At 38.2% G+C, this 27,870-nt stretch overlaps 2 protein-coding genes across 22 annotated transcripts in view; both read right to left on the reverse strand.

Moving 5' to 3' along the window:
* The window catches only part of ERLIN1 (ER lipid raft associated 1), a 58,354-nt gene extending 41,175 nt beyond the window's left edge, over positions 1-17,179 (reverse strand). For 12 of the 17 annotated variants that reach the window (XR_006194804.1, XR_006194802.1, XR_006194803.1 and 9 more), the window contains exons 1-6: positions 16,648-16,771; positions 14,859-14,940; positions 10,553-10,599; positions 8,471-8,532; positions 5,726-5,851; positions 3,688-3,761 (exon numbers count right to left, since the gene is read on the reverse strand). Coding sequence is in view for 10 of the 17 variants with exons in the window: in XM_042909136.1 (XP_042765070.1) it covers positions 3,688-3,761; positions 5,726-5,851; positions 8,471-8,532; positions 10,553-10,599; positions 14,859-14,940; positions 16,648-16,760 (504 nt within the window). In the remaining 7 variants the exon portion in view is untranslated. Of the gene's footprint in view, positions 1-3,687; positions 3,762-5,725; positions 5,852-8,470; positions 8,533-9,555; positions 9,591-10,552; positions 10,600-14,858; positions 14,941-16,647; positions 16,772-17,032 lie in introns of those variants that run through there. The other 5 variants (XM_042909131.1, XM_042909133.1, XM_042909134.1 and 2 more) reach the window with 5 other exon arrangements.
* A 3,394-nt stretch (positions 17,180-20,573) lies between these two features.
* Positions 20,574-27,870, reverse strand: part of CHUK (component of inhibitor of nuclear factor kappa B kinase complex) — a 40,816-nt gene continuing 33,519 nt past the window's right edge. For 2 of the 5 annotated variants that reach the window (XM_042909127.1, XM_042909129.1), the window contains 5 exons: positions 25,401-25,497; positions 24,958-25,105; positions 24,271-24,404; positions 21,963-22,062; positions 20,574-21,216 (listed from right to left, as the gene is read on the reverse strand). In XM_042909127.1, the coding sequence (XP_042765061.1) occupies positions 21,187-21,216; positions 21,963-22,062; positions 24,271-24,404; positions 24,958-25,105; positions 25,401-25,497 (509 nt within the window). In that variant the 3' untranslated portion in view covers positions 20,574-21,186. Of the gene's footprint in view, positions 21,217-21,962; positions 22,063-23,211; positions 23,450-24,270; positions 24,405-24,957; positions 25,106-25,400; positions 25,498-27,870 lie in introns of those variants that run through there. The other 3 variants (XM_042909128.1, XR_006194796.1, XR_006194795.1) reach the window with 3 other exon arrangements.

Genomic DNA, 27,870 nt, shown 5'->3' on the forward strand with positions numbered 1-27,870 from the left:
TTTGGTGGTAAAATCAGCACGATATGGGGTCTGATTAGATGCCAAGGATGAGAGCATTGTCAAAGATGCCTCCCACATGTCTAGATTTGTCTGAAGAGAAAGAGGGGTCATTACTAACAAGATGGAAAAAATAAGGCAGAAACAGATTTGATGGGAAAAAGTTTAGGGCTGAAAACTAATGAAGGAATAGGAAACGGAAAGATCAATGGAATAAAGTCCAAAAAAACAGTACTACATAATAGGATTTAGCAGGCAATACAAATGGTATTTCAAACAAGGGAGATGGAGGCATAAATTATTCAGTAATTCTTGTTGCTACCAAATTGGGGGACAGAGAATTGGAACCCTACCTCACAACTGACATCACAATGGACTCCAAATGAATTAAAGATTTAAATCTATTTTTTTAAATTTATTTATTTTTGAAAGACAGAGTGTGAATGGGGGAGGGGCAGAGAGAGACAGACAGAATCTGAAGTAGGCTCCAGGCTCTGAGCTGTCAGCACAGAGCCTGATGTGGGGCTCAAAGAACCGTGATATCATGACCTGAGCTGAAGTCGGACACTAAACTGATGGAGCCACCCAAGCGCCCCTTTATTTTTGAGAGAGGGAGAGAGAGAATGCGCGCGGGGGAGGGCTACAGTGAGAGGGAGACAGAGGATCCAAAGCAGGCTCTGTGCTAACAGCAGATAGCCTGATGACACGGGGCTCGAACTCATGAACCTTGAGATCATGACCTAAGCCAAAGTCAGACGCTTAACCAACTGAGCCACCCAGGTGCCCAAAGATTTAAATCTAAAAACACAACTGTAAAAGCAGAGAAAAATGTGGTAATTTCCAATTTTATTTAAATTTCTATATTATAAAGTGGGGAAAGTGGCTTAAAGCACGCCAGCACTGTAAAAAACCATAAAGGAAAAAATACTAAAATTACTACATAAGTTTAAAGCTTCAGAATTGCCAGGGGGGAGGGAGGTGGAAATTAAATGGTAAAAAAAAAAAAAAAAAAAAAAAAAAAAAAAAAAAACTAGGAGAAATGTTTCCCATGCATTTAAGAGTTGTAATAACTAACATAATTCACAAATGAAATACAAACGGCCAAGAAATATCCTAGGGCATTCAACCTCAATAATTAATAGAAAATACCAGAATAATTTCTCTGAAAGGATGGAGAGTGGGCATGCATCTGTTTTTGGGTACACTCACAATCTAATGTGTAGGAAACTACAGCTCACCAACACTAATGATGACAGATGTAAGATACTAAAATTTTCTGAAAGGCCATTTGGCAATATGTATCAAAAGGCCTCCAAACAGGGCATATAGTTTGACTCATCAATCCTACACTTAATAATTTGTTTAAGGAGCATACTTTTTGGGGATGAGCCCTGGGTCTCGTATGTAAAAGATCAATCACTGGGTTCTACTCCTGAAGCCAAAACTACACTGTATGTCAACCAACTTGAATTTAAATTAAAAACAAATAAATAAATAAACTAGAAAAAAAAAGAATCTATTGTAAGGGAAGGATTGTAGAACCCTGTCATTGCAACGTGTGTGACAGTAAAAATTGGAACCACAGACTAATTAAATAAAGCCATTAAAGGTGATGATGTAGTGAATCTATATTTTTGACTTGAAAAGATGCTTATATATACTGTTAGTGAAAAAAGCAGCTATGGTATGATTCCACTTTAACATTATTTATACCTATAAACAAATATACGCTCCTCTAGATTAAGAAGAATCTAAAAAAATACAACTGTTATCTCTGCAATGGTATGACTATGGGTAAATTTCATTTTACTATTCATCTTTTTCCCAATATCTAATTTCTTTACAACACACAGAACACGTTTGTATAAAAATATTCAGAATATACAAAATACGACAAATCAGTAAGAAAATTAAAACAATACAACAGAAAAGTGGGCAAAGGATATGAATAGGCAATTGACACAACAGCCAAAGAAAAAAAATCAAAAGATGCTCAACTTCATTAATAACTAAAGAAATGCAAATCAAAGAGAGATAGAACATCACTCCATACAGCAAAAATTAGCATATCTAATTGCTTCAAATGCTTGTGAGGTTTACGTAGAAACAAGTATGCACATATATTGTTAGTAAAAATAAAGATTTATACAGGTTTTTGAAAGATAATTTGTACATAACAAGGAGATGTGTCAAGAATGTTCACTACCCTATTGTTTACTAATAGCAAAAAATTGGCAACAGAGAACTAATTATGTAATATAAGGCAAAGTATTCTAGGCAGCTGTTAAGAAGAATGAGCTGCATCTCCCAAGTAACAACCTGAGCAGAATCTAAGAATCTGTCACATTCATATTTTTTATCTTTATTTTCTTTTCATATTTTTTACCTTTAAAATTGAAAAGCAACTCCAGCCACAACTGAATGGACAACCAAGAGGATTTTATGAAGTTAGCTGTGGACTTTTCAAATGACCTCTTAACTTAGGCAACACCCCCTCAGGCACCAGTCGGAGATAATGGCACAGTGTGAATGGGAAAAGGGAAAACCCTCACCACCTTTTCAGTCTTGTTTCTGAGCTCACATATGATCACTCACAGTGAAGGTACATTCTCAATGGTGTGACACTTCGGACATGTGACACCAAGAAAAGTTTTGTCTTTAGCTTCAGTAACATTCGTCACCACAATAGCAGATCTCCTAGAAACTCTAAGAAAGGACACTAGAGAAGCCATATTACCACTTCTCAGGTAATCCAGATCTACAGCAACACCTTTTAATGTTACTGACCATGACCACAGTAAGACATGTATTTTACAGTGACACCCAATATAAACACCTACACACTTAAATAAAAAAAAATTTCACAGAATGACAAACTTAGTACATGTCATGTGCTCTGATTTCTTTTCCTCTTCAATTTCATTTTATTTACAATGCTGGTCATGATCCACTAAAATTGATTTTAGAATCTACTTACGGATTTCAACCCAATCTGAAAATATACTGACCCACAAAAGCAGGCATATAATCTCTCACCATTCTATCTCCTAATACCACAGCCGCCACCACCACGGCCACCAAATTCACCTGCTATCTTACTTTCATTCAGGCCATGCTACCCACTTGAAATACCTTCCTTATTCCTCCCCCCCCATATAAATCCTGATAATTCTTCCATTCCCATCTAAAATCCCAACTCAATCATAGTCGTTTCCAGGCAGACTCTCTTGAAATATTCTATAACTCTAAACTCTTACAGCAATAATCATCCAATCAATATATCAATTAATCATACATGACATCTATTTTGATAGAATTATTATTCAAATTTTATATTTGAAATCGTTGTTCAAAATCTTACTGAGACTAAAGCCTTACTCTTACACTGATTTATCACCATTATTGTATCTTAATAATGCCTCACATACAAGCAGTGCACGAATTTCATTTCCTTGTAAGAGTCTCTCAGCTTATCTGTTCCTTCTAAGAGTTCAGAAGAAAATGACACCCAGGGTAAGCTACAAGACTATTTTACTTTGCAGAGACCTAAAGTCAAAGTGAGAAAGCTATTCTATAAAATACCTTAGCGCTTCAATTCAATAACTGCTGAATAAACAATGTCCAATGAAAGAACAATTAAATTCAAAGCCCTCAAAATTCCTAGAGATTTTCCCTAAGAAAAGGGCTTACCTGTATGGTGAGGCCTGGAGCCATGATGTTCAAATCTTTCTGCAGAGCTTGCTTCAGATTTTCATCTATTTGATCTGTTTTTGAGGCCAAGAACAACAATTCTCATGATACTCAAAAAAATTTTTTTCATTGTATTAACACTGAAAAAAATCCAATCACTATTAGACCTAAAGTTTCCATGGTACTGTTCTTTTGTAAACCTTAAACCACTGCACATATATATGAAAACAAAACTACCTACATATTGTAAATGTATAAATTATTACATATATTTAAAACTTATATTTAATTTTCCTTTTGTATAGGAGAAAATGTGAAGAACTGTCAAACAAAGAAATTAAGGAAGAAAGATGATAAACAGGTTGTTTATCAGAAGAAAAATGATAAACAGGTTGTTTATCCAATAAATGGAGACTCTAAGTCTCTAATATCTTAATTCAGTGTCGTTACTTAATATGTGTCCTGATTATCATAAAAACCAAATTCCTATCCTCAATCCTTAACCCGAATCTCCAAATAACTAAATTTCATTTCCATGGACCTCTGCCCATTATTTTGGATTTAAAAAGGGTGCCTGGGTGGCTCAGCAGGTTAAGTCTCTGACTTCGGCTCAGGTCATGATCTTGCAGTTTGTGGGTTTGAACCCCGTGTCAGGCTTTGTGCTGGCAGCTCAGAGCCTGGAGCCTGCTTCAGATTCTGTGTCTCTTGCTCTCTCTCTGTCCCTCCCCTGCTCATGCTCTGTCTCGCCCCGTGTCTCAACAATAAATAAATGTCTAAAAAAAATTTTTTTTTAATAAAAAGGGAGGGGGGAGAGTTCACAGGAAGGTCTTTGAAGTATACAAGAATGGACAATAAAGCTATCACTTCACTTGGCTTTTTAACTTATAAATTTTCTACCTCAATAGTACTCTCACCATTATTAAAATGACCAGTGATGTGACAAATCAGGACAGTTGTCTCATATACCTAGTAGTTGTGAATCATCAATGAGGGATCAATTGGTAGATCTCTAAAATGATTAACCATCCCTATGCCTGCCTGTAAGAAATTCACTAAGAATTCCAGGAGGGAGAAGTGAGCAACCAACAGCAACAGCCCAATCACGGGTCACAGCTTTCACTATCACAAATGAAAAGTAACTTGTGCAGAAAGAGTTAACATAGCAGTCCTGAAGCTGTGATCCTTAGAAAGGCTTGTCTGTAAGTTGGCCTTTGGCTGTCACCTGGGAACTTGAATTTGGAAAGGATTTCCACTATTCCAGGAACTGGTAAGAATGACTCACTGTGCCTAAACTGTTTATACAACCAATGTGGTTTATGCTGAACATGTGCCTTCCTTCTGGGAGTCTGGAATTTTGTTATGTACTAGGCAGAGGATGCCTATATGTTAGCTTCCAATAACAATTCTGGGAATTAAGTATCTAATGAGCTTCCCTAGCAGACAACATTTCATATGTGTTGTCACCGTTTAATACCAAAGTGTATCCTTGCATGACTCCACTGGGAGAAGACTCTTGGAAGCTTGTGCCTGGCTTCCTCTGGATTTTACTTTGTATATTTTTTGCTATAATACATCTTAGGTGAGAGTAGAACATATATTGAGTCCTGTCAGTCTTCCTAGCAATTCATCAAACATGGTGGTGGGTCTTGGGAAACACCAAGAAACAGACTTCTACTAAATTTCCTCAAATTATCTATTAAAATAACAACAAAGCTAATTTTCACTAAATTATCATAGTAAAAAAACAGAATATAGTCTATAAATAATGATCTTTTTCTAATCTCTATCAAGTTATACATAGTGCATTTCAGAAAATGGTTCTCATTCTTAAAATATCTTTTGAGTAACTATTTGCTTAATTTAATGATAAGAAATTTTAAACTTCAGATAAAGAATATTTTAAAGACAAATGCTCTATTATAAATTCAGAAGAAATGCTGAAATAACATAATGTTTACTAATATTGTTATAGTGTCCACAGAGTTGACTAAGATTTCCAACTCATCATTCACATATTTAAAACAAATAAGACACTCACCAAACAATTCAATGTAAACTTCTTGAAGTGTATGGGCACTGCAAAACTGGTTCAGTTCATGGTGGATTTTATTGAAGATTAAGGTCTTGTCATAATCTGCAGTGTAGTTCCTCACGATATCAAACACTGAAGGAAAGGTACAATCCATTTTTACCCATGTACCTTCTAATTTAGCCAAGGTAAAAGTTATAATATACATGAGAAAAAGTGACAACAGAATAGTGAAAACATGAAACACAATTCACAAACATTGAGCATTTCTTGTGCTGAATTTTCCAGATATTACTACATTTGCAATTCTAATGGGCAAATTTTGAATTCCATACTAAGAAGAGTCTACATTATCTTGGAGGTAATAAGGAACTGTCAAAATTTTCAAACAAGGGCATGACACAATCACATTTGTACTGTGGCAGCAGTGTGAAGATGAACTGTGGGGCAGGGCAAGTATAAGGCAACTACTGCAAAGCAAAAGTTTAGCTAAGAGGTAAAGAGGGCCTGAATCAATTGAAGAACAGTGGAAATAAAAGAAGGAAGCAGCTGCAAATGACCATTTTGGAAAGGTGATTTTTTGTTTTTCCTCAGATTTTTATTTAAATTCTAGTTAGATAACATATAGTGTAAGATAAGGTCCAGGAGTAGAATTTAGTGATTCATCACTTACATATAACACACAGTGCTCAAGTGCCTTCCTTAGTACCCATTCCCCATGTAGCCCATCTCCTCCCCAACGAAAAGGTAGTTTTTAAAGGCTGTAAAAAGATACCAGGCTCAAAGGAGAAGAAGCAAACGTTCACTGGGCCAGGCTTTATATCAGGGAATTTATGTACATTACCACTTAATTTCCACAAAAAAACCCTCCAAATTTTGCATAATAGGAAACAGAATTTCAAAAATGTGCCTAAGGGCACATACTAGATCACACCAGACCCATGCTCTACCTATTAAAACATTGCTTTCTTCCTTCAGACCCAAAGACTAGTTCTACTGGCTTTCCCATGGAGGATATCAGGTATAACTGGATTCCAGATCACAACTGATAGGCATTCAATAAATACTTGCTGACTAACTCATTTGCTTGGTCATTACCAAATGAACTGTTGATCCAACAGTTTCCTTATCTCTGGTTAGAGAACCAGCAATAAATTCCCTTCGTCTATTTTTCCAATCATAATCCATTCCACTGATTTGTAACCAGGGAAAGTAGATGGAAAAAAAAGACAAGGAAAATAATCACTGAAATATATAATCCAAATCCACTCGACAGTAATACAGCTTGCTCTCTACTCTGAAATTCTTTTGCTATTTGTGCCTGTACCAGTGCCATGAAATTTAGCATGACCTTATATTCCAACATACATAAATACATACACACACCTATGTATATATATGTGCTGGTATCATGTCTTCTGAAGTACAATAAAAAAACCCTGAAGGAAAAGGCTCTAACTTCACCTTTTTAAGCTGTTTTTGTCAAACACAGTATCCTGTACGTATCAACATACATGCAAATTTTAATAAAAAGGATCAAGATAAAATGGCAGATCTTTCAAATGAAAGCAGAGTCTCAAACAGACCCACATACACCTGTGTTCATAGAAGTATTATTCACAATAGCTACAATGTGGAAGCACTCCAAGTTTCCATCAATGGATAAGTGGACAAACAAAATGTGGTATATACACAAAGTATTATTCAGCCTTAGAAAAAAAGGAAATTGTGACACATGTTACAACATTGACGAACCTTGAGGACATTATACTAAGTGAATAAGCCAGTCACAAAAAAGACAAATACTATGGTTCCACTTATTGTAAGGTACTTAAGAGTAGGCAAAATCATAGAGACAGAAAACAGAACAGTAGGTGCCAGGGGCTGGGGAGAGAGGGAAATGGGAGTTAATGTTTAATGGGTAGTTTCATTTTTGCAAGATGAAAAGAGGTAGATGGCGTTAATGGTTGCACAACAATGTGAATTTTTTTTTTTAAGATTTTACTTTTAAGTAATCTCTACACCCACTGTGGGGCTTGAACTTATAACCCTTAGATCAAGAGTCACATGCTCTATGAACTGAGCCTGCCAGGTGCCCCTGTGAATGTATTTAATACCACTGAACCGTACACTGAAAAATACTTGAGACTGTAAATTTTAAGTTATATGTATCTTACCACAATAAAAAAAAAAAGTTGGGGGAAAAAAATCAAACATAAAAAAAAAAAAAAAAGCAAATCTTTCTCCATAACTTCTAAGTTTTTGATTTGAATAGTAACCACTCCATCTCTGTGGCTTTTCATCTTTTACCAAGTGTTTTCCCCATACTGAGAACTTTCAGATCACTTTACAAGTTATAGCAAATCTCAACTAGAAGTTTTCTATGGTTATAAATCAATGTGTTCTGATCTGTTACAGATTTTTAGCATGCAAGAAAATTCTCTCTCATCCTGACTGGATAAAATGCTACTTTCTAGAAACTCTAGAAATAATCAATGACCATCTTGCTCTTCGAAAACTCAGATGAGAGAAGAGTAACACATAAAGTTACAGAAAGTCAACTCTGTTTAGGACTTGTGACCTGTTTCTGCCACCATTTCCCAGAAATAGAAAAGATTCTCATTTTTTTATATGTATCAGAAATGAATGAGGTCATAAAACTTTAAAACTACCCTTTTATTCCTTAAGGAATCTCTTCAGATATAAATACTCTAATTGTAACTATAAAAACAACAGAATATATGGGTACCATACCTGCACAAGGGGCCAACATATTAACCACTTCTATTCGGTCAATATAGATCATGACCCCACCACTAAAAACAAAGAAATGGAAAAAGTGTGAGCTAAATAAAATTTATCATAATCCCAGATTCCCACATTGTCAAACATATCCCACATGGTAGAAATTTAGAAGGAAAATCTAAAGTCGTACACTACTCATTAATTAAAATAACCACTACTCGGGGCGCCTGGGTGGCGCAGTCGGTTAAGCGTCCGACTTCAGCCAGGTCACGATCTCGCGCGGTCCGTGAGTTCGAGCCCCGCATCAGGCTCTGGGCTGATGGCTCGGAGCCTGGAGCCTGTTTCCGATTCTGTGTCTCCCTCTCTCTCTGCCCCTCCCCCATTCATGCTCTGTCTCTCTCTGTCCCAAAAATAAATAAAAAACGTTGAAAAAAAAATTTAAAAAAAAAAAAAAAAAAAAAAAAAAAAAATAAAATAACCACTACTCAATCACCACTCAAACGTCCCTGTACACATTTAATCTGGCTCCTCTCATAACCAAGTCTCACCTCTGTAACTGAAGCAATCAAATCAGCTCACATGAAGACTAAATGTATAACGTAGGGCTACTTAGGAACTTTGCCCTTATTAACTGAAGCCAACAGCTAACGCAGTACACTTCTCAAACTTTTCCATCAAGGGACCAAGTAAAATGGTTCCCCAAGGTGTATTAAGACCAGCCACGGGCTGACATTTTTTTTTTTTTTTTTTGGTCTCCTGCCTTATCTTAATAATTCATGAGGAGTTTTAATCTTTTTAAACTGTATTTATTCTAATATGAAAAAAGACTTTCTCCTCAAACCCTCAAGTAAAATTGACACTCCAGAAAGATAGGTCTTGTTAAGTAATGGCTTCCTGTACTTCCTGGCCTATTAGCACAGACCCTGAGGTACATGTGAATCTCAATTTAAGATTCATGAAGTTAGAGATTTTGAAACTAAACAACTAAGTCTTCCTAACAACTTACAAGGACATTTTCTTTCTGATATAAAAGGTAATACCTGCTCACAGAAAAAAATCTGAGAAAATAAGGGAAGCATGAAGATAAAATTTACCCCAAATCTCATCAGCTGCCAATTTTGAGTCCTCTCTAAAGGAAATCCATAAAAGAGAGTTACAGAGAGATCTAGGAAGAACCTGATATCAAATATATAAACTTAAAACAGAGGGAAAGTCTCCCTTTTTATAAGCATTTCTGTCCGTCCATAGATGGCCAAGTCTCTTTTACAGGCTTGTAATACTGACAGTCATTTGAAATAAGGCATTTAAAAAAATACCTTGAACTTTACACTCTTTTTTTTTTTGTTACACAATTCAATGTTCTGATTATACTCTAGAAATAATTTAGGCTTTGCTTGCTGTCCTGTCCCTAAAACTCTTTAGGGCAGAGACTTTCAAAGTAAGGTCCCCAGACCAGCAGCAGCAGTATCACCTGGAAACTTCTGCTAGAAATGCAAATTCTTGAGCCTCATTCCAGACCTCATGAACCAGAAACTCTAATTAGATAGCATTTAGTAGTACAGATGACAAGAAAGTGAGATGATTTCATTTGAACTATTTGTTATTGAGTACGTACTGAGTCAAGTGCTGGTTAGGCACTTTATATACACTAATCCTAATCCTCACAATAACTCTGCAAGATAGGTCTTATTACCCAACTTTTAACAAACAAGAAAACTAAGCCTAACTAAATCCATAAAGGCATGTATGGGAACAAGGAGTATATGGGAACTCTCTGTCCTTTTGCTTAGCTATCAAACTATAAGTGCTCTAAAAAATAAAGTCTATTAAAAAAAAAAAGTCAATAAAGCACACAGGGCAGTGCTGATGTATGAAGTTAGGTCTGCTGGTTCCGAAACTACTTTTTCCAGTACCAAATGGCTTCTAAGATGGAAAGCTCGGAGACACAGCTTTACTCAAATAATCCCAGAAAAGAAATCCTCCTGGGTTACTATCATGTCTATCTGAAAGATTAGTTTAAGTAATCACAGTTTGTGGACAGAAACTCCATCTGAATTAAAGAGAGGTTAGTAAGCAAGGAGAAAAGCTTACCTTGTTCCGCAAGGCACATTTTTAACTTCATCAGTTTGTAGTGTTGTCTGAGGAAAAGAAAAATATTTCATGAATACTCAGGACACATATGTCAAAGAACTACTGGTCCCAGAAGAAAACCTACAGAGAACTGCTAAGAGGTAAGTACAGAAGAGCTCCATTACAATTTCAGTCCCCAAAGATTAGCTATCAGAGTAATTTCTTTTTGCATCCTAGTAGATATGAAAAATAAAACAAAATATTTTATAGCTAATGTCCCAATCAAGATGCATATGGACAACCCAGAGTGGGAAGGTTGATTGGGGGTGGGAGCTGGGGCCAAAAAAAAAAAAAAAAAAAAAAGGCACCCTTAGAAAGTTTCAATGTTTAGTCTCTCAGAGTCCCTTATTTGCCTGGAGCTGGCCTAGGATTGCAAACTACATGGCTTACCCACAAGGATACTACCATTAGGACTTCTGCTCTGCACTTTAATTCCACTGCATATTCTGGATACACTGAACCTTATTTAAGAATACAGCAACATATTACTTTATGGAATACGAACAAAAAAGGAAGCATGATCTTTGTTTCTAAAAGCTCACAATCCCACATAGGACATAAAATCCTCATAAAGCAATTGATGACATGTACACAATAACAGATTATAAACTGAATTGCTAGGTATTAAGTGATAAAGAGTAGAATAATAGTTTGGAAAGCTCTCCGAGGTGAAGTATTTATAAGCCACGTCTAGAGGGAGAGAAATAAGAACACATCTTAGGTTCAATAGCTCCTCGTGCCAGGAGCTTCTTCAGTCCTGAGCATATAGACTGTACATTATGAAGAACACACAGGAAGACCTTGTGACCGTCACTGGCTTTTTGCTTTTTCTGCGCTTAAGTAACAAGTATTGGCAAATGACACTTTCTCCTGGCCCTGCCCATAGGGACCAACATTGTTGTCTTTCCAGTCCAAACCACCCATCTTTCTCTTGCCTGAGTGCGAAGGGAGGCAGTCCATCTAGGAAATGGGACCATGAGTATACACTTGAGGAACATCTGGACTGCTATTCTGGAGCTTTATTTCTGGTGTGTTTGTTTCACAGTTATTTGAAATGTTTAATAAAGCTTCAAAAACTTAAAAAAGGAGCTATCCTATCAAATACACACAACTAAGAACAAATGATAATAATATATATAATATATAATGATAGGATATATGTATAATGATAGGAAGCAAGCTGGCTTGCCTGGAGCAAAAGGGGCGATATAGAGGAGAGTGCAAATTCTGAGAAGAGAATGTGAAATTAGACAGTGGGCCCTAAATGTTCACTGGCGGGCTTGGGCTCTCCCTAGCTCATCTAACATATAGCCACCAAATGAACCTTTCAAAATATGTTTTTTCCTAATTCCTGTGCTTATATGTGATGCAGTCCTCATTATCCATCTTATCTGGAGGTAGAAAAACCAGCTAGGAAGCTAAAGTATTGATTTATTTAAGTTAATGTAGTAAAGGCCATGGAAATTGAAAGCTGTCAGTCCAGGAGACCTAACAGAGGAAGGTTGTAATAACTGGTTGTATATAACATTCCAGGGGAGAAAAGAATAGAATATAACCCTAGGGTTGGGAGATTAGGGTGACAGTAAACATTAGTGACAGGTTCTAGGCACAGTGAGGGGAGGTGAAGAGAGGAGTTCAATTTATTTCCTTCAAAACATTAACCAAATTCAATTTCCATATTCCACGTCAACTCTTAATATACATCCCTATTTAAACCTAGAGGATAGGGGCACCTGGGTGGCTCAATCGGTTAAGTGTCCAACTTTGGCTCAGGTCATGATCTCACAGTTTATGAGTTTGAGCCCGGGGTCCGGCTCTGTGCTGACAGCTTGGAGCCTGGAGCCTGCTTCAGATTCTGCGTCTCCCTCTCTCTGCCCCTCCCAGATGTGTACGCGTTCGCATTAAAAAAATTTAACAAAAAACAAACCTAGAGGATATTCTCTAACCTTAAAGAACTAGGAAAGAGTTCAAACATTAAATCCTCAATATCCTATCTTCATGTCCTTTTATAGTTCTTTTAAATTATCTCCAAAATTATCATCTTCCCAGTATGAATATTTATTTTAAGTCTTTTTAGGGGCGCCTGGGTGGCTCAGTCAGTTGGGCGACTGACTTCAGCTTAGGTCATGATCTCATGGTCTGTGGGTTCGGGCCCCATGTCGAGCTCTGTGCTGACAGCTCAGAGCCTGGAGCCTGCTTCAGACTCTTTGTCTCCCTCTCTCCCTTTTCCTCCCCTGCCTTGTGTTCTATCAAAAATAAATAAACATAGAAAAAAAATTTTAAGTCTTTAGTTATGTAATATACTTTAAAGGCTGAAAGTTTTTATATTTCCCTAAGCATAGCTTTTTTTCTTTTTATTTCATATACAGGATTTCACATTTCCCGAGATGCTACTTATACATTCCTTTCAACTGCCAAGTTCGTTAAGCCACTTGTTTATACAGGTTGTCTTCTCATGCGTTCCAAAAATTCCTAAAAATAAATTTGTCTTGTTCTTATAAGAACAGTTTCTTAAAAGTTTTATTAATGTAATCCTTTCCTAGAATGTTATTGTGTCCCATATGAAGAAAGAGCACTACTATTTAGCCACAATGGATCCAGCCTTTAATATTTTGTAGATGTATATTAGTTTACACTAAAATCTTTTTACAAATTTCATGTCTTAACAGTTTGACAATTTATTATTATACATGTATATATACATATACACTGCATATCTGCTGTATGCAGTTAACCTTTAAATTTGTTTTAATGTTTACTGTCTGTATCTTTTATATATCTCCGCATCAGTATGACTCAAAATACTAAGCTCCAAGAAAGCAGAAACAGATTTGACTGACTTTGAACAAGATTTTTAAAAAGCTCCTTATCTATAAGGGTCTGATGATGCCATTGATAACATCATTACTGACTGGGCTGTTGTTGAGGTCATGTAATTTAAACCCCTTCTTTCATGGAGGAATAACAATGGTTAAGTCATTTTTGCAAAGTCATGTAACCAATTAGTGCCAGAGCCAGAGCCATTACCTAAGTCTCCAGGTTTCTGGCCCCATGTTCACTACACCATACCGCTTCCTAAGAAATCAGCTCAATTTAACAACTTTCATAAGCAGAAAGGTCAGAAATACAAATGTGTTACAACCTCTGCCTTCAGGAAGTTTGGAGACTCTCTGGAAAGAAAATACACAAAGCAACTTTGAGAGTACAAGCAACATTACTAAAGGAAACATGACTAAGAGCCAACATTTACCATACAGACTTTAGGAGCTATAGATTAGAAGAAGGATTTGCAGTGAGACTTTAAAAGGCTAGCAAGATTGAGATAGGAGAGCAGTAATGAAGGAGAGTTGGTGAGAGAAGAGGCGACAACATGAACCAAGGTAAGAATGAAAAAACAAGGGAAAACAATATGGAAATAAGTCTGACTAGGAGAAGAACACTACATTTCACTTCAATGGACACAATTCTTGCCCAAAGCCATCTAAAAGGGAACTGGAAGGAAATCTGGAGGATTTAAGTATTCGTAATGAAACTCTCACTAGAAGGAAGCCTAGAATTAAATTACAAGATTAAAACCATTGAATTTTCCTGAGTTCTGGAAAAATTAACAGCAGATACTACACAAACTTCTGAATCCAAAGATGTATGATCACACTGAGCTTGCAAAACTAGGCACAATCTAATCCTGTTTTTTCATCTTGTTATAACAAAAGATATTTACTAAGTGTCTCCCATAGCCAAGATACTGTTTTCAACGGACAGATGCTTATTTCAAATATTCTGGGATGCTGTCAAAATAAAACACTCAAAAAGGTTCCATGTAAAATTGTGCTTAATGTCCCAGGTAGAAAAGTTGTGTGTCAAAATTCAGATCCTCCTGGTTAACAGTGGCCCAGGAACTGGTCTCTATGGAAACCAAACACCTTTCTAAACCAAGTAATCACTGGTTTGTACTTCTGTGTTTCAAAGTCCTATTTTACTTTGACATGAGAAACAAAAACCATGCTGCATACCACTATATAGATGGGGGAGGTGGGTCCTTCCAAGTTGCCTGGCTCATACTTCTAACACACTTCGAGAGAGTGAGGTGGTTCAAAACCAGAACTTGTGCTGTGACAGTTGTACTCTGAACTTTGTAACTCCTGCTTTTAAGTAAATACCACCATTTGCTTAAGCAATAAGGAAATCCACCTCCACCCATGAGTGTGGTAACTATTCCTGTCACACTTGTCTACCCAGCGTGGGGGCTTCCCTAGGAATCACTCACCTGCACAGATCTGAACGTAGTAATGAAAGGCAACATGATATGATAGCCTGGTCCACTGGGGCTAGTTAGTAAAGCTCCTCCCCTGCAAAAAGATGTTTCAATTTGACAAGATTATAAAGACAGAAATCCTCTTTCCAAATCTAAAATGCTATAATAAATATTCACTCTTACTCATGCTATGGACCTACTAAAGCCTCACTAATATGAGTTGCTCATGAGGAACAATTACTGGTCTCTAAAATATCTGCCAAAGGTGAAAAAGATCAAATTAAACTGCCAATGTTACACTTTGTTTCATAAGCTCAAACAAGGATACCTCTGGGTCTCTAGCACTGCTCTCGGTACAAAGGATCCTCCCTCATCTTTAAGCTTCTGAGAAATAATTGTGAAAAAAATTCTAATGGCTCTCAGTTGCTGTACTTTAACTGTACATAACATGAGCCCCATTAAAACATAATACATTTCATCACCAGGTTGAAAAAAGAACACAAACTTTCAAATAAAGAGAAAATTTCTGAGGCTCAAGACTCTTTTTTTCTACCTACCTATATTAAAATACTGGAGGCATAAAGTCTGTGTTAAAAATAACAACAAAAACTCGGCATGGAAAAGATGAAGGGTGAAAGGATAAAACTATAAACAGATAGTATATACGTGTGGGCTTATTCACCAAATTCTGAAATGTGAGAAATATGAAAGTACACCTTGGAAATTCTAAAAAGGAGGCACTTGGCAGGCAGGTATAAAAAAGAAGTCCTGTTTACATAGTGAATAGTAAATCCATAGAACCTGCCTTCTTATCTTGAAAACATTAATAAGTTTGCAAATAATTCATAACAAATAACTAAGAAAAAATGAACTGAAGTCTGTCTCTAATTCTTTGAGAGCCATACCTTGAAATGTTCCTTCCTTGGTTTTACCATTAGGAAGACAACGCTGAACCAGATGGAAATATGAATTAATCTGTCATTTGTTATCCTAGATCTCCATCTGCTAAGACCTATCACTAAAATTGTATTTGAAACTAGCACTTCACAGGAAAGACCGTTTCTAAGATTCAGGATGGATCTAAAAGTCAAGTTGAAGTTCCTTCAAATACATTATTGCAATTTCTCCAAACTGTCCTCGGTCTACATCAAAAGGAACTGGTTGTAACTACATTGAAGGAAAAGCTATTCTACCTCAATTAGACAGCAACACATCCCACGCTACTCCTTTCCTCAATTTGAAAAGAAAGGGTAAGGTGGGAGGAGGATGGCCCATCAATGCTATATTTATGTCTCTCAAGTTCCAGGGATATAACAACTGTCATGGTCATCATGGCCTCCTAAGCCAAAACCAGTCACTACGGGCTATCAGAGGAAAAAAATCGAAGAAACGACCACAAACAAGAGCAGAGTTTCTAAATGGCATCTGCGACTACAAACTAAAAGCCCGTACAGCTGTATGGAATATAACAATGACTTATCTACCTCTTCAGTCACAGTGGAGCGACTACTGCCTTTCTTTCTTCCTTCTTCGTTTTTCCCACAAATAATTGAGTTTGCGGTCTATTAGGAATAAATGTAGAAAATCTGAACCTCTGCACAAAATGCAGAGAGCACTAAAACTGTCCAATACTTGGAGGGTGCTTGACCCTCATCCTCCCCTAGGGCTGGGACGAAAATCACTTCCTAGGACTGGAGAGCTCCCTGATGCTGCAAGAGGGGACAACTTCGTAGACTCACTCTTAACGGGAGTCCCCTTTCAACCTACTCCGGAATCTGAACTGACTGCACACGCTGCTCACCTGTAGTACACAGCCAAGTGTCCTTCCTCGATCTTGTGGATGGAGGCGTAGAGAAGGACAACCACCAGACCCACCACTGCGGCCACCAGAACCCGGGCTTGAGTCATATTCATCCTTGTTCCTCCTAGATGGGGGAGGAAAGGATCCCCAGCCTCGTGAGTACCGACGCCACCCCCCCCCCGCCCCCCAGTTTCCACCCTGTCTCCGGAGACCCGGCCTCCTTCCGCAGGGCGAGCCAGAGAGTTCTGTGCCCCTTTTCTCGCATACTTCCCTCCTCACACAGCCTACTTCTCCCTCGCCAACCCCTCCGCCCGAAAAGGGCCGCGGGCCGCCCCTACTCGGTGAGCGTCCTGACACCCCCAATCTCAACGGCCGCTGCACCCACCCCCAACCTTGGCGGAAGGCACTAACTGAGAAGGGGCCAGCCGCAGACTCCAGGGGAAGGCCGACCCTAAGGCCGCGCCTCACCGATCAGTGACGCATCGCCCCCGCCTGCACGTGCAGCCGCCTCCCGGGCCGCGCCAACCGCCGCCAACAGCCAGCCCCGCCCACTCGCCCGGCACTGCGGCTGCGCAGCCACGCACGCCGACGTAACTCTCCCCGCGCCACTAGGAGACGGGGAGCGGGCGGGACAAAATTCTCCCGGCCGCCCGCCTGCGGTGGTACTTGCGCTCCTCTCTGCGCAAGGCTGGTTTCCTGCTATGAAAAGAGAAGGGAAGTCCGCAGTGTGGAGGAAGCAGAGATATAGAGGGAAGGAGAGGGCGCCTGGGACGAGGGATTGGTCAGTTTGTTCTTGTGCAGAAATCCACTCCCGTGCTCTCTGTGGTAGCTGCTCCGTTTGTCCTTTTGTGGTTTATACCTTGTGACAACCACATGCTTCAGGCACGGGTCCTGCACGAATTCAGGAGCAATAGACCTGTTGCAATAAAAGTATTGTAGAAGTTCAGAAGAGGAAGATATTCAATCTGACCACATCTTTCATCCTTCAGGTGTTTTTCTGAGCACCGATTAACGTGCCAGAATATTGATCCAGTGAGGGCTTTATGAAGGCCATCCCAATAGAAACAGAATAAGCACGTGAGTGTCTGTTTGGGGGAAGGGGGTCATCCAGGTAGCTCAAAGAGTATTGCACCTTTCTTGAAGCCCGAGTGATGGAAAGGAGTGGTATAACAGGTTTGGCCAGGCCCAGGTTTTGAGAGGCTTGCATGCAGTTTTTCTTCAAGGAGAGGGAGCTGAATGACTAGAGAACAGATAGACTTTCTTTGTACTGCAGTCTTCTGTTCTTTCAAGTTATGGGTCATGTGCATATATTACCCAAAACAAAAAAGGCAAAGTTAAAGAGTAGAGATGGGAATGAGATGAACACAAGGGAAATAAAGGTAGCGTATTAAAGTAGGTTGGGCAGTAATCCTGTAAGCTCAAAGCCTAGTGGGACCAAAACCGGACAAGGGAGATGAGGGTCCCGGGGCCCTGTAGCCTTGGGCAGAGAAGTGTGGGAAAACAGTACTTTAGGGCCAAAATAGCTGCAAAATGGCTTAGAATGGAGGCAGAGAAGCCAAGCGGTTAGGAAACTGCAGGCCTAAGGTTACGAAGGTAGTAACAGTGGAAATGGGAAGTGGTAAATAGGATTTCAAGCCTTCATTAAAACAAGACCACTCTGCCCTCTCCCTTCAATAAATGTACTTATCTGTACTGTTCATAGGACTTTTATTACCTACAAATGTCTGGGACCTTGTCTGTTCTAGGCATATAATATTAGCAAAGCTTAGCTATTTTAACTTCCAGAAAGCAAAACAAAGTTAAAACAACTTGTTCCAGCCCGTTTTCTGGATTGATTTTCTTAGTTTTTCGTAATATTGCTGGAATTAGAAAATGAAATAAATGTATACCATTTACAATCGCCATTCCACTCTGAAAAGGTGTGACCCAGTAAAAAAATAGTCAACTCATGCATCAGAAACAAGTCTGAGGTGATCTCACTATAATTTACTGTACTGAGTCAGAACACCTGCCTGTATTACATGGATCAGGCTACCCTGACGTCACCCCAGCCACACCATAAACTGGCCACACCCGAACACAGATCTCTTATCAATTATTATAGTGACATTTAGAAAATATGCAGTCATCTAAACAATAAATTTCTTTAATAATCATTTCAATGCTTGGATGGCTTACAGTGTTCAAACTCCCAGATAAGCATTCTTGTAATGCCTTTGTTAAGGGTTTCTGATCTTACCATCTAGCTCAATATTCTAAGCAACAGGTATCCAATAAATGTTTCATTGATTAAAACCTTCTAGAACTAGAGGGGTATCTGGGTGACTTAGTCGGTTAAGTCTGCCTCTTGATCTCAGCTCAGGTCCTGATCTCACGGTTGGGAATTCAAGCCCTACACTGGGCTCCATGCTGGGTATGAAGCCTACTTAAAATAAATAAGTAAGTAAGTGAATAAGTAAGTAAATAAACAAATAAATAAATAAAATAGGGGCAACTGGCTCAGTTGATTAAGCATCTGACTTGTGATTTTGGTCCAGGTCATGATCTCACGGCTCATGAATTTCAAGTCCTATGTCAGGCTCTGCACTCACAGCACAGAGCCTGCTTGGGATTCTCTCTCTCCCTCTCTTTCTGCCCCTCCCCTGCTCTCTCTCTCTCAAAATAAATAAAAACAAAATAAATAAATACATACATACCTAGAACTAGAGAAGCAAGGGACAGGCTGCCTATTAAAACAGCAGACACAATTTCCATATTTAGAGAAACAGTAGTACCAGATGACTAAAAAGTTAGAAGACAGCCCCAAGATTTCAAACTTAGATGATGGAAAATGACACTACTAGGAAAATGAGGATGGTGTGACTAAGACCTCAGTTTATAGAGCAAGATATGAGTGAGTATGGTTTTTAGACATGGAAAGTGGTGACGGGAGAAAAGACGATATTAAAAGAAGCTACCCAATGCTGTTTTTACTATAAGTCCTGTTTAATTCCTAAGGAAAGTACAGTGAGGGCCTGTTATGTTATTCTGTGCTTCAGTTCCACTTCATTGAACCATCACATTCCCAAACCATATTCAAACATTCTGTTGTAATCTGATCATAATGAATAGAGATTCTACAAGTAATTTAAAAATCATTTAATACACAAAGTGGAAAACTGTCTAGAATATAAAAGCATTTCACATTTTTTAAAAAACACAAAAGACCTTCTAATTTATTTATTTAACAGATGATAGATGGACAATCCTTTATCTGAAACCCTTAGGGCCCAATGTTTCAGAATTAAAAAATTTTCAGATTTTAGAAAAGTAATTCAGTGCATACACCATCCTCCAAAAACACCCAGCAGGGTCTGTGGCAGCGCTCCCCCGCCCCCAATAATCAAACATGTTACTATTTCCACAGCAAAATAAATGAATATTCACACTAAATGGGATAAGCAGATTCAATATCAGTTCAGGTTAGATTTGCAAGCAAATGAGTTTTGTTACCAAGCTTATGAAAAATGTTTTCAGAGCTTTATATTTGGAATTACAGATAAGAGAGTGTAGATCTTTATACATTTGTAGAACATGAAAAATTCATTAAACAAATGACCCATTTTTTACAAATGAAAAAACAACAGTTTTCAAACATATTATAAATTAACGGCATTTTCTTGATATTATTAAATGTACATCTTAAATACATATACACATAGCACATTTAACAAGATTTATTTGAATCAACTGGTATTAAAGACACAGATGTTGGGGTCCCTGGGTGGCTCAGTCAGTTAGGCATCCAACATCAGCTCAGGCCATGATCTCATGGTTTGTGAGTTCAAGCCCTGCAAAGGGCTCTGTGCTGACAGCTCAGAGCCTGGAGCCTGCTTCAGATTCTGTGTTTCCCTCTCTCTCTGCCCCATCCCCTGCTCATGCTCTGTGTCTCTCTCAAAAATAAACATTAAAAAAAAAGAAAAAAAGGATACTGTCAAATGTGCAGTAAAAATGAAACTATTAAGATTAAGTTAACTCCTTATGATGCCAGGAAGAGCATTTTTTGAATGCAACACAAGGAGGTAGAGTTTAATCTTCATGAAGTACAGTTTTACTTGTGAGCAGTCTCTTCCACAGAAACAAAGGCAAACAACTTTTACCTTGAATGCATGTTAGTCATATATATTTATGTGTACACACACACACACACACACACACACACACACACACACACACTTTTGGCCTTATGCCCAAAAGTTAAATGACAAAAGATGTTTTTAGTCAGTTAAACGTTTTATCAAGTTTGAAAACAAATGGATTGCTGTGCTTAAATAGCTATCGTATTTAAACAAGTCCACTAACGTTTAAGATTCTGTCTCTTCAGAGATTAAAATTACCCAAAGTGAAAATACTGTCCTTGTAAAATCATGCATATTTTCTGATCATAGTCATTTCTTCAATTTGCTGGTGTCTGAAGAATGATTTCATGGGAGAAAAACAAATTTCCAACACGTGCTGCGACAACTTCCATAGGTTTGGGGACAGTGAATAAGTAGCAAGTCATTCTGTTAACCAACTCCAATCAAGATTCTAAAACCAGGCATGAAAAAGTTATAATTAGATGTTGACTATAAGTGGTAGGTTTATGGGTGTTACTTTTTGCAAGTTTTCTGTTTGGACCTGTTATAATAAAAAGTTGAAAAATCAAAAGTATAAGTAAAATTACAAGTTGAGAGTTTAGTTTACCTTCTTTCCTGCTAATTAAAAAAGTATTTCAAAGAGTTTTCATAAGTATTGGAAGTAAATAATTAATAAGAGGATATACAAAGAGTTGACCTTGAGACTAAATGTAGTAAAGTTAATTCAGTAAACATTTTTATTATAGTTTCTCCAAGTTTTAACAAATCAATAATTCACAGTAACCAAATCTTAATATAAATCTATTAATTACAGCTATATTAACATCATTCATTTTGCACACAGTGGTTACTAGATTTGATTTATAGTACAAATCCTGCTCCATCTTATTAGAGAAAATTGAGTGCTGAAGCAAAAAGGTACAAACCATTCAATTTCAGTGGTCACATTGCAAAAAAATGTTCACCCTTCATTTAATTTGACCAAATATGCTACTGTTGAAGATTAGTGCTGACACAATGCTAGTATAACCCATGAGTAAGAGAAGAGGGATTTGAGGTCAAGGATATTCCTCAAATGCTCTCTTTCTTCCATTCTCCACGTGAATCCCAAATGCCAGATAGGGCTCACATGGAAAGTTTAAAGCTCGCTGCATCCAACAAACCTAAAACACACACCCATATCCATATAAAACTTACCATCATACTACTGCCCTGTTCCTCATTTGCTTCATGAATAATAGTGCTTAAATGGCCAAGACAGTTCAAATTTTCTTCTATCATTTGTGCTACAGTCTCCCTGTATGATGAAAAAACAAAGCCTTTTCAAATTCAAAGGAGCATATGAACTTCCTCTACCTTCTGGTCTTCAGGGTCAGGATGATCACTGGCTTTCCTGCAACCCTGCAACTCAGCACCCCAATGCAGCTGCTTCCTACAGTCTTCAGTCCTACTTGTTAATCCAAGCTGTTGCCTCTGCCCAGCTCTAATGATAAGAAGTCTACTGTACGTCCAATCTGACTTCCCTCTGAAATGTAAGTGGTGATTACATACAACCTTCCCCCCCCCCCCCACCCTGAAAACAGTAACTAGGCGGTGGGGAGATAACTGCAGCACAGACAGATGAAAAATCTCTTTTTGTTTCTGGAAATTTCCTTTTCCTTACAAGCAGTGAAAACATCAGTATGCCTACTTCAGAAACACAAATGTAGGGGTGAAGATACAAAAGATCAAGGAATGTGAAAACGGTGGTTGGAAACTACAGGTGACAGCAATGAAAAAGAAAACAAGCAAGCTGATTCCTGAGGATAGCAGAACAGTGTCACAGGGGAAATGCCCAGAACCGACAAGTATCTCTGGAAATTTATATTTGAAGGAAATCCTGATTCTGGTTTCCACCTTGCCCACTTTCCTCTTCCGCATGGCCTCTATCCTCACCTTTTACCAACTCTCAGTCTCTCCTTACTAGAACCAGTTCTAGGCCAAGGATGATAGCCACTATAAGCTTAGAAGTAAATTCTAATTTAGCTCGTGTTCAACAGATGAAAACACGGAGGCCTACAGATCCCAATCCTTGGTGGTTAAGTACTATGTGTACATTAAAACTGAAATCAATTTTACTTTATAATGTATTCCTACTGGAAAATATATTTAAAACTCCTGTCTGACATGCTTTTGCTAACAACCACAACCTCAAATTAGAAATTACCTATATAGAGGTGAAATTTGCAACCATTAGCATCCCCTAACAAACCTAAATGCCTTTAACGAAAGCAAAAAGGTTAGGAATGTATTACATTTTATTTGCTTAAACTCTGTTTAATGGAGTATTTCCTAAAGTCAATCAAATTATAGCCTATGCTGCAGCTGGATGTATTGCATTGGGCCAAATCTCTAATGACCCCCAAGATATACCCTGCAACTTGCTTTCTTTAAAAACATAAAATACCTGGTATCAGCTTTCCTTCCTGCCATGTGCTTTTCTCTCATAAAAGTAGAGTACAGAATGTGCAACTGCATGACCTCCTGAGCAGTGATGTAACATGGCTGCACTTCTGCAAAACTAATTATGGGCAGAGTTTCCAGGTAATGCTGGTGCTGCTGTAGAGGTCTCCATGAGTTGTGAGAAAAGCGACAATACACAAGCTAGCAAAGAGCCACTGGCTCTGGATACGGCACATCTTATGCTGAGAAAAATAACAGAAATGGATAGTCATTCAGCTTTTAGCAGAAGAGCAGGAATTAATAAAAGAAAATACAGGATTTCAAACGAGTTCTTATTTGCAAAACTGATTTAAGGCATTGAAAAGTCTGATTTTAGAAATACTAAGTTATAAAACAGAGTAAACTCAGTAATTCATTAGAGGGGTGGTGATCAAGGACCCGAAAATGATAAATACAAATACAAAAGACCATAATTTCTCAGAGATAAATGGTTAAGGAAGAAATAGTTTGGGTAAAAGAATTCATAAGCCAGTTACAGAGAAAGAACTTAGAACTTGGATTGAGCTCAATAAATAACATTTACTGAATATTTACTTCCCAAGCTCTTTCATACATCATCTAATTGAATTTTCACAGAAGTTCCCATTTTATAGGTGAGGAAGTGTGCACATTAAAAGAACAAAGTTAATTGGGGCACGAGGGTGGCTCAGTCAGTTGAGCATCCGACTTCGGCTAAGGTCATGATCTCATGATTCATAAGTTCAAGCCCCGCGTCAGGCTCTGTGCTGACAGCTCAGAGCCTGGAGCCTGCTTCAGATTCTGTCTCCCTCTCTCTCTGCCCCTCACCTGCTCATACACTGGCTCTCTCTCAAAAGTAAACATTTAAAAAAAATTAAAAGAAAAAAAAAAGAATCAAGTTAATTGCACAAGGTTATTACAAAGGGATAGTCAAGATTCAACCCTGGTCTATAAGGCACTAAAGATATGCTTTAACCACTATGTTCTCCTGCCTCATTCCTACCACTGCACTTGATAACTATCTATTGTTGCAAAGTGAACCCACCCATCTTGAGGAGTTACCACGCATGACAGGGGATGTTCACGTTCTGCTGAAGTTGGGGGAAGCCATGCTGATGCCTGAGGGGTTATTGCACCTTCTAGACTGGATCCTACAAGGGACCGGGCAGAACTCTGTGTCTGAAGGGGAAAAAAGTAAATAAAAAGATTATAGGCAAGCACCTCCATTGATTCATACAATTTCCTATAATATTCCTAAGATTTACACTTCTACCACTATATGTATAACCAGAGTATTTCTGTACAAAACTATTCCCCACCTTTATATATTGACCCCTTTCTTCACTGACTAAAACCAAATGTAGCTACCCCTTCTCATTCCACTTTTAGTTGGAGAAAACAAAAACAAAAACAAAAACCAGTTGAACAAAGGATTACTTTTATTAACTGGTCAGGCACGTCTACCCCCAAATTAGGTTGGGATACCCCAGTGGTCTAGGGCTAGAAGGAGTAAATATGAGACTGCAGAGGAGAGAAATAATGAAGGATGATCATGAAATCCTGCATCTGAATTGCCAGTCAGACACCAAGCAAAGAACATGAACATCAACCTAACACAAAATCCACACATGTCTAAAAGGACCCAGATCAGATCATGCTGGTAAAAAATCCTTTTTGCAGGGAATACCAGCAAATCAATGTCACGTTAAATAATTCATTAAAAGTTACTTACACAGGCAATTTTAAGGAGATGCCATATTTCTTTCTGCCTCTTTCCCTGCATAAACATGACAGTATTGTCAGCTTCTTTGATGTTACTGAGGGCCATTTCCACCTTGGGCAGTAGATCAATAATCTTCTGCTTACAGCCCAATAACTTGCTGGAGAGATGAAATCACTGTCAGACAATTATACATCCCCTTCCCCCACAAGACACCATACTCCCACACCCAGCTGGGGAAATGAATCACAGTCCGTATCAGATTTCGTGACTGATCTCCAAAGCAATACACACAAACAGGACACCTAAATGCACACAGCTATGGTCCAGTTACTCAAGGTATTGCCAGATACCTTCCTGGGTCTAGTGTATTTACCAAAAAGGGATATTACACTTTAAAGGAACATGATACAAGTACCCTGGCTTTTCAGTAGGAAATAAAACAATTTCTCTACCTCAGATGACCAAACAGCTCCTTGAGAACCCGGTCCTGACTCTGAACAGTATGTACAATGATCTTCACCATTTCTGTGCTGTCGCTGTAGGAGTGATCTATAAAAGATCTCAGTCAGTAGGTATAACCTCTCTTCTGCATGAACATATCAGCCTCCAAACAAAAAAATCCTAAAAATCTGAAACTAATTTTAATTAATAAGCATCTCTATTTAAATTTAAAACTGGATTAAAAATTTAAGATTATAATATATAAATAATTATATATCTAAACACAAAGTATGTGTATTTGTGTTTGTATAAAGCATATACAGGGGCTCCTGGGTGGCTCAGTCGGTTGAGCATCCAACTTCGGGTCAAATCACGATCTCGTGGCTTGTGAGTTGGAGCCCCGCACAGGGCTGGCTCACTGCTGTCAGCACAGAGCCTGCTTGGGATCCTCTGTCCCCCTCTCTCTCAGCTCCTCCCCACTCACACACTCTCTCTCAAAAATAAAACAAACAAAAAAGCATATATAAATTTATCACTCTATCTTCAACAAACCTTAGTTGTCTGTTTTGAGAAGAATATGTTACTGAGAACAAACTGAGGGGTTGATAGGGAGTGGGAGGGAGGGGAGGGTGGGTGATGGGTATTGAAGAGGGCATCTTTTGGGATGAGCACTGGGTGTTGTATGGAAACCAATTTGACAATACATTTCATATATTGGAAAAAAAAAAACGAAGAATATGTTTAGTTCCCTTTAACCCATATTAACCCAAACCCCAGACACAAATGCAATTTTCTGTCCAAGAGATCAATTTTTCTTGGATAATTAACATCACTTATCCAGAAACAGCAGGACAATACATCAAACTTCCACTGGTTGAAAAGGAGACCCTTGACCCAACTAGGTTGTTTGGGATTTCATGTTTATCTGTTTACAGCCCATGAAAACTTTGAAAAAAAGCGGACTGACTTAAGCCAAATATGATGCACTAATAAAAGGACCTATAGACGCCTGACAGTTCAGTTTGACGGTAGTATGACATCTTAAACTGCCAGCTGACAAATGTTCTCAAAGAAAATGGCTGTGTGGACACAGTGAGGTCTACAGTTTATAGGAGATGGTACCCCAATTAAAACAGCAGCAACAACAGCAACAACAACAACAACAACAACAACAACAACAACAACAACAACAAAAGCATTAATTGTTATCTTTCAGAAGTGGTATTTAAAGTTTTGAAAAACCGGAAGACTGCTCATAGATCATGCTAGTATTTCCTTGGACAATAATTAATCTCAAATGCAAAAATATTATTTGTTATTACCAACTCAGTTTTCTCATTTAACCCTCACAGGAGTCCTGGGAGATGGCTACTACTGTTACCCACATTTTACTATGAAAGGGGTATCAAAGAAGGTTTTTTAAAAAGTTCAACGTCCTTTGTTATCACTGCAAAGATCTCCCCCATAGCTCACGTTTATTCCACACACACGTCCCTGTTTGTCTCTCCCTTACCAACAACCAGACACAGGGGCTCCAAACAGGCTTCTCTCCCAACAGCACTCCTTCCTAAATCCTGTAGACCAGGACAGCTTCCCCATTGTACTAGCTCTCTTAGATGGTCAGAGACCACAGAACATTAACTTTCTCCAACATACAGAATGAAGAAAGTTGTTTTTTACCATTTTCAGCTGAACTAGAGTCTCAAATCAACTCTAAGGCAGAGAAGACACTAGAGACCATGTATCAAGTATGATTATATAAACACCAATAAGAGATAAAACTTGTTACAACTAGTTTGTTCTCAAGGTAATGATCAATTCAAAGAAGCAACCTGGATAGCAAGTTTATTTCTGGGCTCTATGATATGTTAATATGCTGACAGGACTACTGCAAAGTTTTTATAAAAATAATCCAGGGGCGGGTGCCTAAGTAGCTCAGTCGGTTAAGTGTCCACTCTTGATATCAGCTCAGGTCATGATCTCAAAGTTGTGGGATCCAGCCCTACCTCTGGCTCTGTCCCAAGTATGGAGCATGCTTGGGATTCTCTTTCTTTTTCTCTGCCCCTCCCCTGCTCACTTGTACTCTCTCTCTCTTTCTCTCAAAATAAAAACACCCTTAAAAAAAATAAAATCTTTAAAAAAAATAATTCAAACAAATGTTATCACTTACTATGGAAGTTAATTTGAGCCAATGGATGGAATTTTGTATGTCTTTACCTGCAATACCCAATTCATTGGTCAGAAGACTACAAGTAATGAATATTGATTCAAGGGGGGAAAAAAAGAATTAGACTTATTCTATTGGAAATCTTAAACTTCAATACTTTATTCTAACCACAACTTCCATCACTTAAATCACTTTCTGTCAATACCTTGAACTTTTTTGTCCTCTTCTGAGCAAAATCCTAACCCTGGATCAGTCTAACCATCTGCTCTATCAGTTCCTGCAGCCATACCACTAAACACCAGCAACAAAAATAT

The sequence above is a fragment of the Panthera leo genome, chromosome D2 (assembly GCF_018350215.1).
Source record: "Panthera leo isolate Ple1 chromosome D2, P.leo_Ple1_pat1.1, whole genome shotgun sequence".
Classification (NCBI taxonomy): Eukaryota; Metazoa; Chordata; class Mammalia; order Carnivora; family Felidae; genus Panthera; species Panthera leo.